Raw genomic sequence first — 15,054 nt, 5'->3', positions numbered from 1 at the left:
TCTACAGATCTGACAAAAGAGGACAGCACTACACCCAAAGTCTTTGCCTTTTTTTTTAAAGGGTAAAGTGTTTCCATGTTACATGAAAAAAGATGGATGTAACCCTAGGAGATCAAGGAAATCATATTTCAGGCGAATAATGGTCTACAGAGAATATACAAAGGTCCCTCCAGCAGAGACAGTTCTGTTATCTATGAAAATATAATAAAATAAATTTTGCTGATATAATTTCTTTTCTGTTCTGCAAGATTAAAAAAATATTGTCTAAGGTTTCTCTTACAGGAAAAACTTTTGCATTGCAAATGGCATTGCTATTACTCTTTACAGCGAATAAAATATTTTTGAGGGACAGGAGAAACAGTCTGCTCTGCTACAAACAAGTTGTGAGAAGAGTTCATGCCGAAATGTCATTGGACTCTGGCAGGGGCTGCAGCTTTCCAGCTCATGAAAAAACTGTGAAAACCAAACAAGTAAAAAGGAAAACAAAATACACCTGGGCCTTGGGTGAGTTTTAAGTGAAAATATATTTTTGTTTCTTTTTTGAGGTAAGGGCTGAGTTCACTGAAGCTAGCCTTTAATTCCCAAAATATTTGAGAGAATTTGGCTGTTAAATGCCTTGATCACTGGTGCCAGAATACAGTCTCACCAAGCAGGATGTAGACTGCTTTTAAAATCCAAGGAATGTCATGTAGGTTGAAAGCAAAAGGCATATTGAAGGAAACTCTTAGCAACCTGCAGCACTGGGGCCATAAAAAGCATCTAATTTTGGGTTGGTAGGAAGAATATAAACCTCAGGCTCCTGCCTTTTGTCTCCACTTTTTTCCCAGCTACAGCAGCTTCCTTCCAAGCAATGGAAAATCACTGACTTAGATGTCAGTCTGGCCAGCACCTAAGTTACTGGGAGTTAAACAGAAGATAGAAGCTCCTAATGCACAGAACTTGGCAAACTGTTGACTTTAGAATTTCAGCCACAGTGCACAGATGAATATTAAGGCAAAGCCATTAATTGTTGACTATTGGTTCAACAGCACCTGGTACTGAATTCGAAGGATCTTATTAACATGGGGTTCAGAGGTGGTGGTGATCTGTGTATACACACACACATTAAAAATGGAAAGGAGGAAGCTGGTATCATTAGCTCTGTTTATCTTTGTGTCAGAATCCAGACAAAACTCTATCAAACTGAGGTCTGGTAATCAGAGACTGGCCAATGTAGTATTTCCCTAGAGTGGCTATTAAAGGAGGTTAAATGGAACATTTTGTGTATTCACCTCAAACACATTGTGCTTCAGTCTGACCTAGATAGATCAAAATGTGTTTGGAAATTAATGTGGAGAATCACAGATGAGACACAAGTGGAAGTTACCAAGTCTACTCCGCAGCATATCAGTTACTGCTGATTTTCAGCACCCTCTATTTTCCTTAAATCTCTTACAGCTATTAATTAGAAGTTTAATAAATGGTAGCTTTTTCCCTTCCACTTCCTTTTGAAAAATTCAAGCTTGTTTAACTAGGTGAAGAATTCAAAGGCAGTCTGACGAACTGTTGAACAAGCAAAGGCAATTCCTGGTGGTCTGGACAATCTTTCTTAAAGTCTAGACAAAAAAAAATGGTGGAGATGTTTTCCCCCCACTCGTGACATTCAACAACAGAGAAGGCACAACTCACACAGTACCTTTGCTGACACCTGCATGCTGTTTTCTTGCATGTTCATGATGGCTTCAGAAATCTTGACATCAATAGGATCCATGACTGATTCAATGTTGAATGGTCCCTCTAATCTCTCCGCTACCAGAAGCATAGCATCTGTTAAAACACAAAGCAGCCATTCCCTTAAAGAAGGGATACCTTTGGGTGCCTCAGGCAGACCAGCATTGCCAGCTGTAGGTGTGGATACCAAGCACTCATGAGCAGAGTCTGGGGGGATGTGTGGCAGCAGCACCATGAAGCCTGCAGGGCAGCTTCCCAGCTGGCAAAAGCATCTTCCCCTACTGCTGCCACCACAAAAAAAAGAACAAAGACTGTAAAAGTTAGATTAATATTAGTTCCCATAGCATTATCGAGCTTGGGGTAAAATTATTTTACACAGCTTCTCGAAGCAACCAATGCTCTGGAGTGTACTTATATAATCTCCTTCCTAAGAAAAAGCAGGATGATAGAAATGAATCCCTGGGGTATGTTCTTAGAGTTTGTGTGAGATGATGAAAACTTTGATATGATGTATCAGGGTGTTATAATTAAAGCAGCTGTTCTTTCTGACCTTAATGATCTCATTTTCTTGCAATATAAACAGCAGATGAATATTGGATTTCTGCCATAGTATATAAGTATAAACCATGTTGGTCCTGCTACATTTTCAAAGCATGGTTGTAAATTGTATGCAGAAACATATATTTTTTTGTATGTTTTGGATTCAAACAAAAAAGTTTACTTAATTTACATTAGAGCCCCTCTCCAAAATAATTTAATCTTTTGATGTTCATTAACAAGTAAAAAACAAGCAACTGAACAGAAATTAATGGCAGTAAAAAAGGTTTTGCCATACATCAAATATATTTGTCTATACACAGACACAAATTTATCACAATTTATGTGGCAATAGCCATGTGGTAAACTGGATTTATTATATACCTTTGAACATCATATTTTATCCTTGTCTCCTACATTAGATTTAAAATTTTCAGGAACTAATTAGTTTTAAGCAGATGATGCTTGTAACTTCAACATGATAAACAAAAATCTTCACATGCTATCTTCTTTATACATCAGACTTAAGCTCCAGAAAGTACCAAGCAGACTTCCTTTTGAAACAAACCCATGCCTGCATTGCTGTTGTTAGCACCAGTCCCACAGCAGCTGTGTGGGGAAGGCGTGGAGCTCCCCATAGATCTGACAGCAGTGCTTGTTAGCTCCACACTTGGCTGCAAGTCACAGAGCTCTGTTCCAGCCTGCACGGCTACCTTGTGCATGGAGGTATGGGAAGAAGTGGCTGGTCAACTGCTCAACTAGCAGCTGAGACACACACTTCCATGCACAGCCTCACCTGAGGACTGCATTATGTTGTTTATATGCTGTCAGTGCATACCTAAAAATCCCATTGAAACTGAAATTGTTTGGTATCCAAACACTTTTGCAAATTTACATCTAATACTCTACAGTACTTTTAGGCTGGAAAGAGTGTAATGTCAGTTATTTGCAGTGAGGTGTAGAGCACTTGTTGCTAACTGTGAAAAATGGTGAGATGAAAGGAAATTGGTTTCAAGCAGAGGTGTTATTTTGCCTGCACATTATTTTAAAATTCTTTAGTTTATACCCTTTTTAGTGGGAAAGGGTGAAAACGGGAGCTGCCTCTAATAGGGGAAGCAGTTTTCATACACACAAAGACACACACATACACAGACATACAGATTACTGCAATAAGTTAGCAGTTTTTCCACATGCAAAAAAAAAAAAAAAAATAGAGAATTTGTAAGTGTGGACTCCCATGAAGTATTTCTTCATCATACGTTCAGAATGACTTGTATAAAACACTTATGCTTTAGTGCTTTGTGAGCAATGTGATCAGTCTAAATCCTAGGTGCCATAACCAGTACTAGGCATTGTTAGGGCACAGGTCTTGATGCCTGGATTTTCGTAGTTTACCTCAGGACTAGGGTTAAGATTAGGGTTACTGCATAAAACAGCCAAAAGGTGGATTTTGGGTCTTTTTGGTTTGGTTTGGTTTGGTTTTTTTGGTAGGAGTAGACTACATTTTAAGTTAAGGACAGGTGCCTCTTTGTATGAGTCCACTTTATTTTGGCAACTAGAAGGTTGGACAAGTCTAGTGCTAAGCCTAGTACATGTTCTGTGCTGAAGCAGAGTTCAGTAAATAGGTAATTGTTGGAGATCTCTCTTGAGAATGGGTAGTGGCTTGAGCCTACCTGCTGTTCTTTCTCATGGCATGGGGCACTAGTTCTGAATAAAATCTTGATGTGAAATCTCAGCAACGTGGCAGAAGAATGCATCATCTTTAATTGAACAAGAACCACAGTTTTAATTTAAGAACAGCCTTTCCTCAAGCAAAGTGCCTTCTACTTCAAAATTAATAGCTCTAAGAGATGCAAACTAAAAATCTGTTCCTGGCTTAGACAGTTTGTGTCTTTAGAAAGATGTCCTTGTATCTTTAGAAAAATGTTCTTTAGTTCATCAGCTTCTATTTTCTGAATCTTAACCCTATCCATAGACTTAGTCATTATAGGTACATTTATATCTACATATATATCTATATATCTATCATCTATATATCTATAAACTCTCTCTATATATAATCTATATATATATATCTATTTCTATCTAATCTATATCTATATCTATATCTATATCTATCTATATCTATATCGTCTATATCTCTTAATTGTTGTTAAGGAAGTGGGCAAAGCCTGAGGAACGTGGATGATTCCTGGCTGCCAAAGGTGAGCTTTTTGTTATGTTGAGCTTCTTTCTTTGATATAGTATGGTATAGGTCTGATGGTGCTTTCAAGAGACAGGGTTCAAGTTAGGTTAGGGTCAAGTTTATATTTCAGTCACATGGGCTATAGCTTTGTGCTATTGCTAGATATAAAGGAAAGGAAGAAAATAAGAAAAAATAAAAGAAAATAAGAGAAGAGAGAAAAATCAAGCAGTAAATCCCTGCTTGTCCATATTCTTTAATTTCTATCTCCTTCTCTGACTTGGAATGAATCTGGACCATTCCAGGCAGCTATTCATAACTTAAATCTGTGGAGAAGCTACCCTGAAGCATTGAGAGGCTATGAGCCAACAGTGACACTTGAGATCAGAGCCTTGCAATCTTTTATTTAGCTAGATCTTAAGGATATGGCTAGGGAGCAATGGGTTAAAGGAAAAACAGAATTTGAAATATCCACAGCTTTATTGATGACAGGTACATCTTTATACCAGCAGTTTGTATTCTCGTTTTGGGGTTAGAGTGTGGGGTAGGACTAACGCTGAAGTAGAGGCCTATACAGGGACACATTTGAAGAGGAAGAGTCTGAGAAATGGATTAAATGCTGTGACAACAGATGTTTGAAAGGCTGAAGTAAAACAGGTTCCTCCTGCAACATTATTTCTGAGGCTGACACAAGCTGTGCTTCCAGCTAAGGCTCATTTTAGGGATTAGCTCAGACTGGAAGTCTTGGACAATTGCACAGTTCAGATGAGTTCTTGCACAAATGGAAAATTAATGTTTGAGGACTCATTTTTACTTCTGTTTCAGCAGCTGTGCGGGGCCATAGCTGACTTAGCAGTGACTGGGCTGCTGGGTTACTCGTCTCCTTCTGGTAAGAGTACTATAAACTCAGTCTAGAAAAAGAGGATGAACAAGTGCCACTTCTATGAATGAAAAAATGATTTTAGCCTCTGTCTGACTGAGCTCTTCCTTCTACCCTATGTCTAACCATCATGCTGTTCCTAACTAAATCAAACATATCCAGATGATACCTGACAGCCACCGACTGAGAGAAGCCTGGAAGAACAAGGTAGTCTTATTATTGTGAGTGTTCAGGCCCCTTGGGAACAAACTTACTACTGTATTTAACTAACTTGAATCTACCAATTTTTTGAGTTAGGCCTCAGATTTAAATTAAGACTGAATTTTTCATCTATAACATTGATTTCTAGGAAGAAACACTGCACAGTGTTTAAGGTGAATTACTCTCATGGAAAATATTTCCCCAGGTCATCAGGTTGAATTTTCTTTTTAGTCAACCCTAACTCTCACTACAGTGACAAACCTTATTAGTCACTTGTACAGTTCCATATGAGCACATACAATATATAGATACCAGCTACCCTGTGCAATTAAGAAAAATGGAAGATGTTAGGTTGAATATAGGGAAAATCAGATGACATGTAAGCACCTGAGATTTATGACAGGATAGTCAAAATGTTGTAACGGTCCTCACCAGACTGTAGCTCTTCAAATCTATAATCATGTATCAACAAACACAACACTGTTGTCCCAAGTCCTTTTTTTTTTTTTTTTCTAAAAATATTATGAATATTATTACATGAGAAGCTGGAACGATTTTGGAATGAAGTTAAGAAAATCTAGATGCCTAGTTTATTTCAGTGTGAATCTCAGTGGGCTTAATAATTTCTCAATCACCTCAAATAGTAGATACTGGGAACTTAATTATTGTTTGTGCTATAAAAATCTGAAAAGTGATTGATTAATTGACTACATGTTTTTTATGTTGTTAATATACTTGGACTGTACTGCTCAAATACATATGTTCTTTTTTTTTCCTCTTTTGTATTTTTCCAAATGCGCTTTCTTAGGTTCAGTAAGTCTTCCCTCTCCATACACTACAGCATTTGGCAAAAAGCTGGCATCTCGCTGCCAGCTGGGGTGAGTGGATCAGGAACTCGGTTTAGGTAAGTCATTCTTGTGCTGTGGGTTTGTCAGGGACTTGGAAACAATAGACATGACTAATTGCTCACTTGAGGACATAGGCTTGCCAACTGATCCTGAGAAAGTGCAGAGCATATGGCACATGAGGGTCACCATCAGTGCTGCTGCTCTTGGCCTCTCCTGGATGCTCAAAACAGCAGCAGGGACCTTCCTGATGCAGTAACCCTACCAAGGCCTAGGGTGTAGTCCAGGGCACCCCAACATGTCTCTACTAGCTGAGCACAGCAGCTCTCTTTAACTGTTTTGTATTCCCTCATCCATATCAAGAAATACCACAGGTACCACAGTGGCTTTTGGAAGGACATTGTTTCATTTTAAGCAGTATATAAGAAGGAGATCCTGAAGACATTTTTGGTTTACTTCACAGATTTTTTTTTTTTTTTTTTTTTTGACTTTTATTGGTGCCATTTTAATGAGAAGTACAGGAGAAAACTGGTCATCATGCTAAGTGATTTATTGTATAACTTAAAAATTCAGAAGATCAGGTGTGAATTTCAAGATATGGAGATGCTTTATGAGCCCTAGACATCTCCAGGCAAAGTAATGGATAGACTAACAGTACAAATAGACAAGAATCTGCCTCTGTTTCCTTGGAAATGCATCAAGCCACCCTCTTATTATCTTGATACCAAAAGTGATGTCTTCCAGTTTGTGTTACATTTCTTTCAGGGCAGTTTCCCAGAAAACTTCTTAGTGAATTCCAGGTTGAAATAAAAGGAGCAGGGACAATGGCACTGATTTGTGAGACATCTGACAAGTCAACTACCCCCCTCCCCAAACTAGACTGAAATACACAGTGCTTGTAAGAACAATCAGTGACTCCTTTTTCTTGCCCCCTTTCTATCATCAGGAAAATGCAAGGAGGGTCTGATAGGGAAAACTCAGGAGGCTGATAAGCAAATGCATTTTACAGTCTCTGTTAATTTGGCTGTGACATCAGTTTTTCTTTTCATGCACATTGTTGCTCTTCTACTTCAAAATTATCAGTGAGATTCCAGCAGTGGCTGAGCTTCCCCCAGGGGAATCCAAAAAAGAATCTATGGATGAAGCCCACAGACGTTGTTTCTTCATGGAAACAAAGAATGGTAAAATACAAAATTGCATGTCCTTCACAAAATTGAAAGATATATTTTGTTTTGGGGAAAAAAAGGAGGAAGATCTTTTCCTATTAGGAGTTCTCTATTCTTCTTCTATGTATGTGGTCTTACACTTATTTATGGAGAAATGCAAAGTGCTTGTTCCCAAAGTTTCTGGTGAAAGAAAGTAAGGGTAAATTTTTATTTGTGAAACTTCAAAGCATTTGTTTATGGACAAGTCCATGGATTGCGGATTTATCAGTCGTAAACAGACTGAGCAACCTGTTGCAGTTGACTACGACCTTGAGAGTGACAATGACTGCTTTGGAAAAGGATGTTGATATGCTGGGCTGCAAGGCAGGGATCATTTGGTAGCTTCCCAACCTTCTGACCAAGGGCAAGGGGAGGCAGGAGTCTGGATTGTATTTACTAAGTCATGTAGGTAAAACTCAGTGAGTTTTCCATCATGACACTAAATATAAATAGTGGTCATAAAATCTTTAGAGCGTTAGATGGTAAACTAATGAAACAAATTAAAAACTAAAAATTGAAAAGTGAAATATGGGTACATATTGACTTTTTACAAATATAATATCAGTGGAAATACATCCCTGTAATACTCTGTCAAAACTTTTACTGCTAGATTGTGATTTACTAAAAAAATTCAAGAAGAGGAAGGTAAAACTCTACCTCACATTTAAGGGAGGTGATAAGAACTCTTCTCAGGAAATCAGAGTAAGGCATGATTGTGATGCCAAAACTGCTGTTTTCCTTAGGGTCCACAGTCCCTTTTTCAAATTTTTATTCATATTAGAACTGTGTATGGTTCTATCCTAATGAGGTTAAACTGACACATTACAGATTTCCTCTCTGAGTATCATTAAGCTCCATATACTTCGGCATAACAACATTATAATTTTCTACATCCTGCTTTATTTTATTTTGTGGTGTTTTTGTTTTTGTTTTGTTTGTTTGTTTTGTTTCATGGGAGAAGGCACTTTCTTTAAAATTCTTGTTGCAAAGGGGATCTCAATATTTTTATTTGGAAATTCAGTTAACAACAACCAGTTAAGGTGGTCTCTGTAGATACGCAGGCAAATGACTCGTCGGTCCTTGCCCGAGCAAAACATGAGAAACTGCTGGATGTGGGGTAAGATTTTTCTGGAGGTAAAAATTATCAGCATAGGCAGCTGAACAAAACAGGGAGCAATGGGGAAAACATGTCTGGGGTGGGTTGTTTACATGGGAGGAAAGAAGGGTAAAGAAAGATGGATTAAGGTGAGCTAAGGAACAAGCATGGGAAAATAGGTGGAAGAGGGCATATGAAAGAGGCCATCTGGAAAAACTGCTGGTAGGCAAACTTGTCAGCTGATTGATCACTGCAGTCTGCTCTATATCTGTATTAAACTCCATTCTTAGCCATTTTCTGGTTGACAATCATAGCATGGTTGTGCAGAGTATTCTCTCTGTGTATATGTATGTGTGCGTGTAATGTGCTGCTAGCAAGCTTCAACCCAATGACCCTGTGAGTCGGAGACCAGCAGCAGGAAAGACCTGACATTTCTGCTGGACCCTTGGTTTAGTCTGGGTGCAGAGTCTGGATGGTCTTGAGGCCCAGGCTATGGTTCAAGGGAGTTCGTTCCAGATCTGTGTGCATGTGTGAGTAAAGGGGTCTGCATGCAGCTCCCAAATGAACTGCCACAGGGGCTGTCTGATAGGGATCCATTCACCCTCTTATCCCTTCTGAGCTTACCATTTCTGCACATCATCCTTGAGCATGGAGTTCTTCAAAGGAGTAGTGCAGAAGAATGCACTCCTGAGGGTGCCTAACTTTATCCAGTATGACCAAGATATGGAAAACTCCATTTCAATTTCTTTTCCTGGTGTGAGCAGGCTCAAAATTTTACCCGCCGGAAAAACACCTTAACCACCTCTGCTATTCTAAAGTACCCAATAGCTCTCCTTTTAAAGTTGCTTCTATGGAATACTTAGCTATTCTGGACAGAAAGATTGGTATTTAAGGCACACAGTTAAGCAGGGGTGAATCCAGTTTTCTGGCTTATGCTTGAAGAGCTGATGTCTGAAGGATGATGTAAAGAAATTATGTCACAAGTTCTTTCAGTAGGGACTGGAATCCAGAATTGTCCCGGCCAGGTTAATTACCAACAAATTAAAAGGCAAACTTTAAAAATGAGTGTAGATAATCAGATCTAGTTTTTTATTATCTATGTTTCAGTTATAAGAATGTACAGATTTAAGAATTAAAATGTGGTTTTGATATTTTTTATCAGCTATATAGCCACGTTGGTTCATGACAGTATCACTCACTCTTCCCTCAAAATAAAAAGGAAAAAAAGAATTCCCAATGGTATGAATAAACGAAAAGAATTTTTCATGTCTGCTGTTGGGTTTGTATCTAAGTGTCTCTTAGGTAGAGCAGGTCAAGAAATTACATATATAAAAAGTTATTGACCTGCAATTGTCATCTTTTCCCATCTGATAGAAACAAAATGAGTTTTGTTGAGTGAACTGCAGTTTCACTAGATTTTTTTTTTGAGTATTTCACATAGCATACATTTTTCTTCTATGTATTGAAAAAAATGGCAACATAAAAATTATTTTTCTTCTATGTCCTTCTATAACTTTAAGGAATTCTAAATAATTTAGTACACTGTTATTAGATCATGTCTTATTGTTGTACCTGTATGCAAAAGGAAAATAGCAGACTAGGCAAAATGGTAATCCTTGTCTACTATTCTTATTCTTTCACTACCTATAGTAGCTGAATGCAAGATGTACTTCTGAACTGGACTACTAGCAAACTTTATTGCTAAATGTTGAGGGTTCTGTCTGAATGTTTGACATGTATCAATTAATAAAATATAAGACATTTATAAAATCCTTTTCTTGTTGCTTTTTCCATATGCCAAGAGATGTTTAAATGGTCTTATTGTCAGTCACAGGAAATGTTAGTAAATAAAAGAACCCCCACTGATGCATGCCTGTATGCTACCTGCCACAGTTAATTTAAATTTGTATTAACATAGACTAGTGTGCATAATTCTTTTAAGATATGTGGAGTTTGGAACACTGAAAATAGTCAATTTTTCTGACTCTTTCTTGACGAGATAGGCTGAAATGGTTGAAAAGAACAAATCATAGCCTGACATTTTCTATTACATTTAAATGTATCCTTAGTAAAAATCTCCTGGGTATATAGTTTGCATTATCTTTATCCAGTCAAAGGCATCAGAACCTCAAAGATCTTTTCAGCCATTCCAATGCCCATGCAGAGTTACAACCATGATATAAATTCCCTAGAGACCTGTGCAGAAAAATTTTAAAATAGCTTTGCTACCTTCTTCTGACTTTTTAAATGGAAGCTTTTTCACTGTCTGCTGTACATCACTATCAGAATATTTGTCTAGCTATGCGGTGTATTTTTTCTGCTGCTTAATTTAACTCAACTATTTCTAATAATCTACTTCATATAATCTTAAACAGTTCTATTATTTCTTGTTTTTTACATCCCTCAGATACATGTATACATTTATCATGTCTTTTAGTTTGTGCTTGGTCATACTTTCCATGTTAATTTTCTTATTCTGTTTTCATAAGTGATTTCCTCAGGTCTTTTCCTGTTTTCTTTATTTCCTTTAAAAGTGCTCTCTAGTATTGTGGTGCCTAGAACTAATTAAAATTTTAGAGTTGGATCTCATTAATGTTGTTTTGCAGAGGTCCTTTTTGTTCCATATGTCTGACTTAGAAAACTTCCTTGATTCCCTTGATGTATCTGATTTCCTTATCCCCTTCATCACAACTGATTTATAATTAATATTTCCCATGTCAGTCCTGACACATTTTTCAAATGTCTCCTCATATTCAGAATTTACAGTAAATATAATTTCTACACTGTTTTTTATTTTCTTCCTTACTTATAATTCTAAATTTTGTGCCATAGAGCTTTTTCCAAGCTTGACAGAATTTATGGTACCTTTTTTAACACATAATTAATGACCTGTTCATTATCTCTCTGGAAAATTGACAGATATTTTACTTTTATAAGAAGTTTGTTTCAAAAAATTTTTAGTTATTTCAAGAATAAGTTCACCTTTTAGCAGCATCTAATCTACACGTAGCTGTCTTGGGGTGACTTTATGATGTGTATCCCATATCGCTGCCCTATGCCCAGAAATTAATTCTTGTGCCTTTCTACGCCTCTAAACTGAGCCTGAGAGGGGGAAGAAAAAACTGAGCAAAACTTTTTCAAAGCAGTTTGCAGCTTGTTCAAGGTCACACAGAGATGGCGACTTTTCCCAGCTGCAGCAGGGGAGTGAGGAAGCACCCGGCTTGCTGCTGCCCAGTCAGCTTTTGGCCAGTGGTTCAGCTGCTTTTTCTCCAGAGAGAGACTGAGAGTTGAACCTTTTTTTCCTTCCCTGGAATTTTGGATTTTCTCCCTTTTCTGCTGGACTGCTTCAATATCAGAACACATCGGGAGGACTTTCCACCAGGCACAGAGGGCCTGGCCCTGGGCCAAGCCCCAGCTCTGAGGAGACCAAGGGAGGACTCTGACACTTTCCCAGGTTTTTTCTCCATAGCAAAATTTCATTATTTAGCATTATTTTCCTTTTCCCATGTGTTTGTTAAATAAATAGTTTTATCTCTTTCACTTTTCTTTGAGGAAAATTTATTTTTCCCTGAACCTGGTGGGGGAGAGATGGTTGTGACATGCCTTCTCTCAGAGGATATATTTCTAAGTTTAACCAAACCAGAACAATAGCATAGAATCTTATCTTAGAATCTTACCATAGCATGGCTTGGCTTGGAAGGCATCTTAAAACTCATCGAGTTCCAACCCCCTGCATTGGGCAGGGACATCTTTCACTTGATCAGGTTGCTCAGAGCCCCATCCAGCCTGGCCTTGAACACTTCCAGGGATGGGGCATCTCCCATTGCTTTGGGCAACCTGTTACAGTGCCTTACGACCCTCACAGTAAAGAATTTTTCCTAATATCTAATCTAAACCCACTTTCTCTCAGTTTGAAGCCACTTCCCCTTGTCCTGCCGCTACATGCTCTTGTAAAAGGTTTCTCTGCACCGTTCACAGTTTTTCTACTACTAAGTGTGGTGGTATCTATGACTTTAATGTCTTCTTCTTCAAAAACCTAGTTTAAACCTACCAGAATGATGTCCTATCGGCAGTTTACTGCCTTATGGAAGGACATCGACCATCATTCTATTTTTTTCTTTTCTATGAATATTTTTTTCTGTTTCATAGTCTCTGTCTACCACTAGATGTAATGTATCTTCAGTGCTGCATTATCAATGAATTTTTAGCCGTTCTGTGGGTTAAAGGGTCCAGTGGATTCCCACCTAGATGATGAGAATATTGGAGATCACTTTTGATTCAGAGACATTTTTAGCAGACTCCACAGGACCCTGTCCCAAGACTTTCCTGTTATTTTCATAAACTGGGATTGGGAGTAAATAGTAAGGTGAAAATGGATGCTAGCATTACTGTTCAGGAGAATAAATATGAAGACTGACCTGGAAAATCTGAGAAGGACCTCATGATACTGAATGAGTGAGCAATAAAATGGAATCAAGTGATGAGTATAAGAAAACAATAAAAATCCCAATATCTTTTAGGCAATGAAGGATTTTGAGATGACCACTGCCACTCAAAACCAAGCTTTTCAGTTGATGCTACCATAATGTTGGCTCAGCAATCATCAGAAAACTTCACACTGAATATTTGGAATAACTAGAGATGGAAAAGATCACCAAAGAAAATAGGTTTTTAGTTACGGATAAATTTACAGTGAAATAACATCATGGATAGTGCATTGCAGAAGAAGTGACAAGAATATGTCACAAACCATAATCTAACAGTCTACAATCCTGAATTAGAAGAATTACCAGAGGATGCAACAGTGGCCAGCCAAAGTGCAGGTGACATGGGGGTGTCTTAAGGCTCAGTGCTTATTCCAGTGCAGGAAAGAGATGTAGAATATTAAACTATACGATCATATTTTATTAATTTCTTAATGTTACACAATAATGATACTTTGCTAATTCCAAGTATATATGGCAAATTCCTTAGTGTTGTCATCTTTTTAGAGAATAACTGGATGATCCTCAGTTTCTTTGGTAAATCCAACATTTATTTCCTCTGAATCAAAGAAAATCCTTGCCCTTGTTTCCTGCGGGAAGCCGCAGTTGCTCTTAAGGTCTGAAATACATACTTCCCAGGTACCAGTGCCAGGTTTTTGAATAGACATCCTACGAGTAATATCTTTCCTGCTACTTTGTCAGTAAGATGACTTTATGTCTTTCCTTGCCATAAATAAACAATCAACCTATGACCATCTTTGCTGGCATGAATCCATCCCAATGGAGCAGCTCTTAGGGAGGTGTCACACACAGTTGCACAGACAAAATTGATTTTTGCTTTCATTTTATTGATTAATATGGAAAAGTACTGTGGATATCTCATTGCATTTAAAAGCCTGCCACTATGCAGAGAATTTTGAGATGCCTAATAGCATTTTCTCCCAGCAAGTCTCAATGCAGCAAATAAAAAGTGGGTTTTTTTCCCACTGATAAATGTTTGAATCCCAAATGATTGCATACATCAAGGCTGTCACAAATCAATGCTGTTGGCATGACTAATCTATTTATTGTTTTGACATTCCTCTTGAAAGGAAAGAGCAATTTCTCTATGTTTGCTTAGCTGCACTACATTATGGGGGTGAAACAGAACTAACCAATAGGATAGGGGCAACGTTGTAAAAATCCTACACTTGAGTTCCTTAATTCTTCCAAATTATCTGTGTCCTGATCTTTTAAGTGATTGGGAGATCAAGAGTAAAAATGTTTGTCCAGTCTAGAGAAGGTCAAAGTACTATAAAAAGTTAATATTCATCACATGAGACCACTTGCCTGATATGCTGTAATCATCATAAATATTAATAACAACACACAACAGTATTTTGCAGAAAATAAAAAGTCTGTTCCCACTACAACTTTCACAGCAGGAAAAAAAATGCGTTTAACTAAGGGTGAAACATTTAAAAATGGAACATTTTCCACAGAAAGATTGCTGTCTGGCTGCACATTGCTGAGGCTTCCAGGCTGGTGGCCAGGGAACCATTGCATTAATTCTCCCTCAAAAATTTTTGAATATCTAAAACGAACATTTTCCAAAAGAAAAAACCACCACCAACAAAAATTCATCCAACAGCTCCAGTTTCATCCAGTGGGGATTTATGAACATGAATTAACTCTATTTCCCCATAAGACTGCTGAATGTCATAAAAATGGACTAGGAAATCTAAGGAGGTATGGGGGTGTTTTGGGATCAATTTTCTATAACTTTGGGTTTTAACCTGTTCTTTCAATTCTAAGCACTTAGTGGAACAGTCCTCCCTGGCTCCCTGAACACTAAATGTGGAGATGTAGTCAGCTCTGGAGGGATATTCCATCCTCCCAGTTTATTTAGGGGTTGAGTTTGCTGTGAACTTATTC

The 15,054-nt window shown here is 37.8% G+C and overlaps 1 protein-coding gene across 1 annotated transcript in view; it reads right to left on the bottom strand.

Moving 5' to 3' along the window:
- Positions 1 to 15,054, bottom strand: part of GPC6 (glypican 6) — a gene marked incomplete at both ends in the record, with an annotated part of 751,009 nt that overhangs the window by 66,168 nt on the left and 669,787 nt on the right. The window contains one exon of the mRNA XM_082278450.1: positions 1,676 to 1,806. Coding sequence (XP_082134576.1) covers positions 1,676 to 1,806 — 131 coding nt within the window. The remainder of the gene's footprint in view (positions 1 to 1,675; positions 1,807 to 15,054) is intronic.

This window comes from Coloeus monedula, assembly GCF_965178545.1.
Source record: "Coloeus monedula genome assembly, chromosome: 3".
NCBI lineage: Eukaryota > Metazoa > Chordata > Aves > Passeriformes > Corvidae > Coloeus > Coloeus monedula.
The sequence above is the reverse complement of the archived record's forward strand: the minus strand, read 5'-3'. Positions and strand labels throughout refer to the sequence as shown.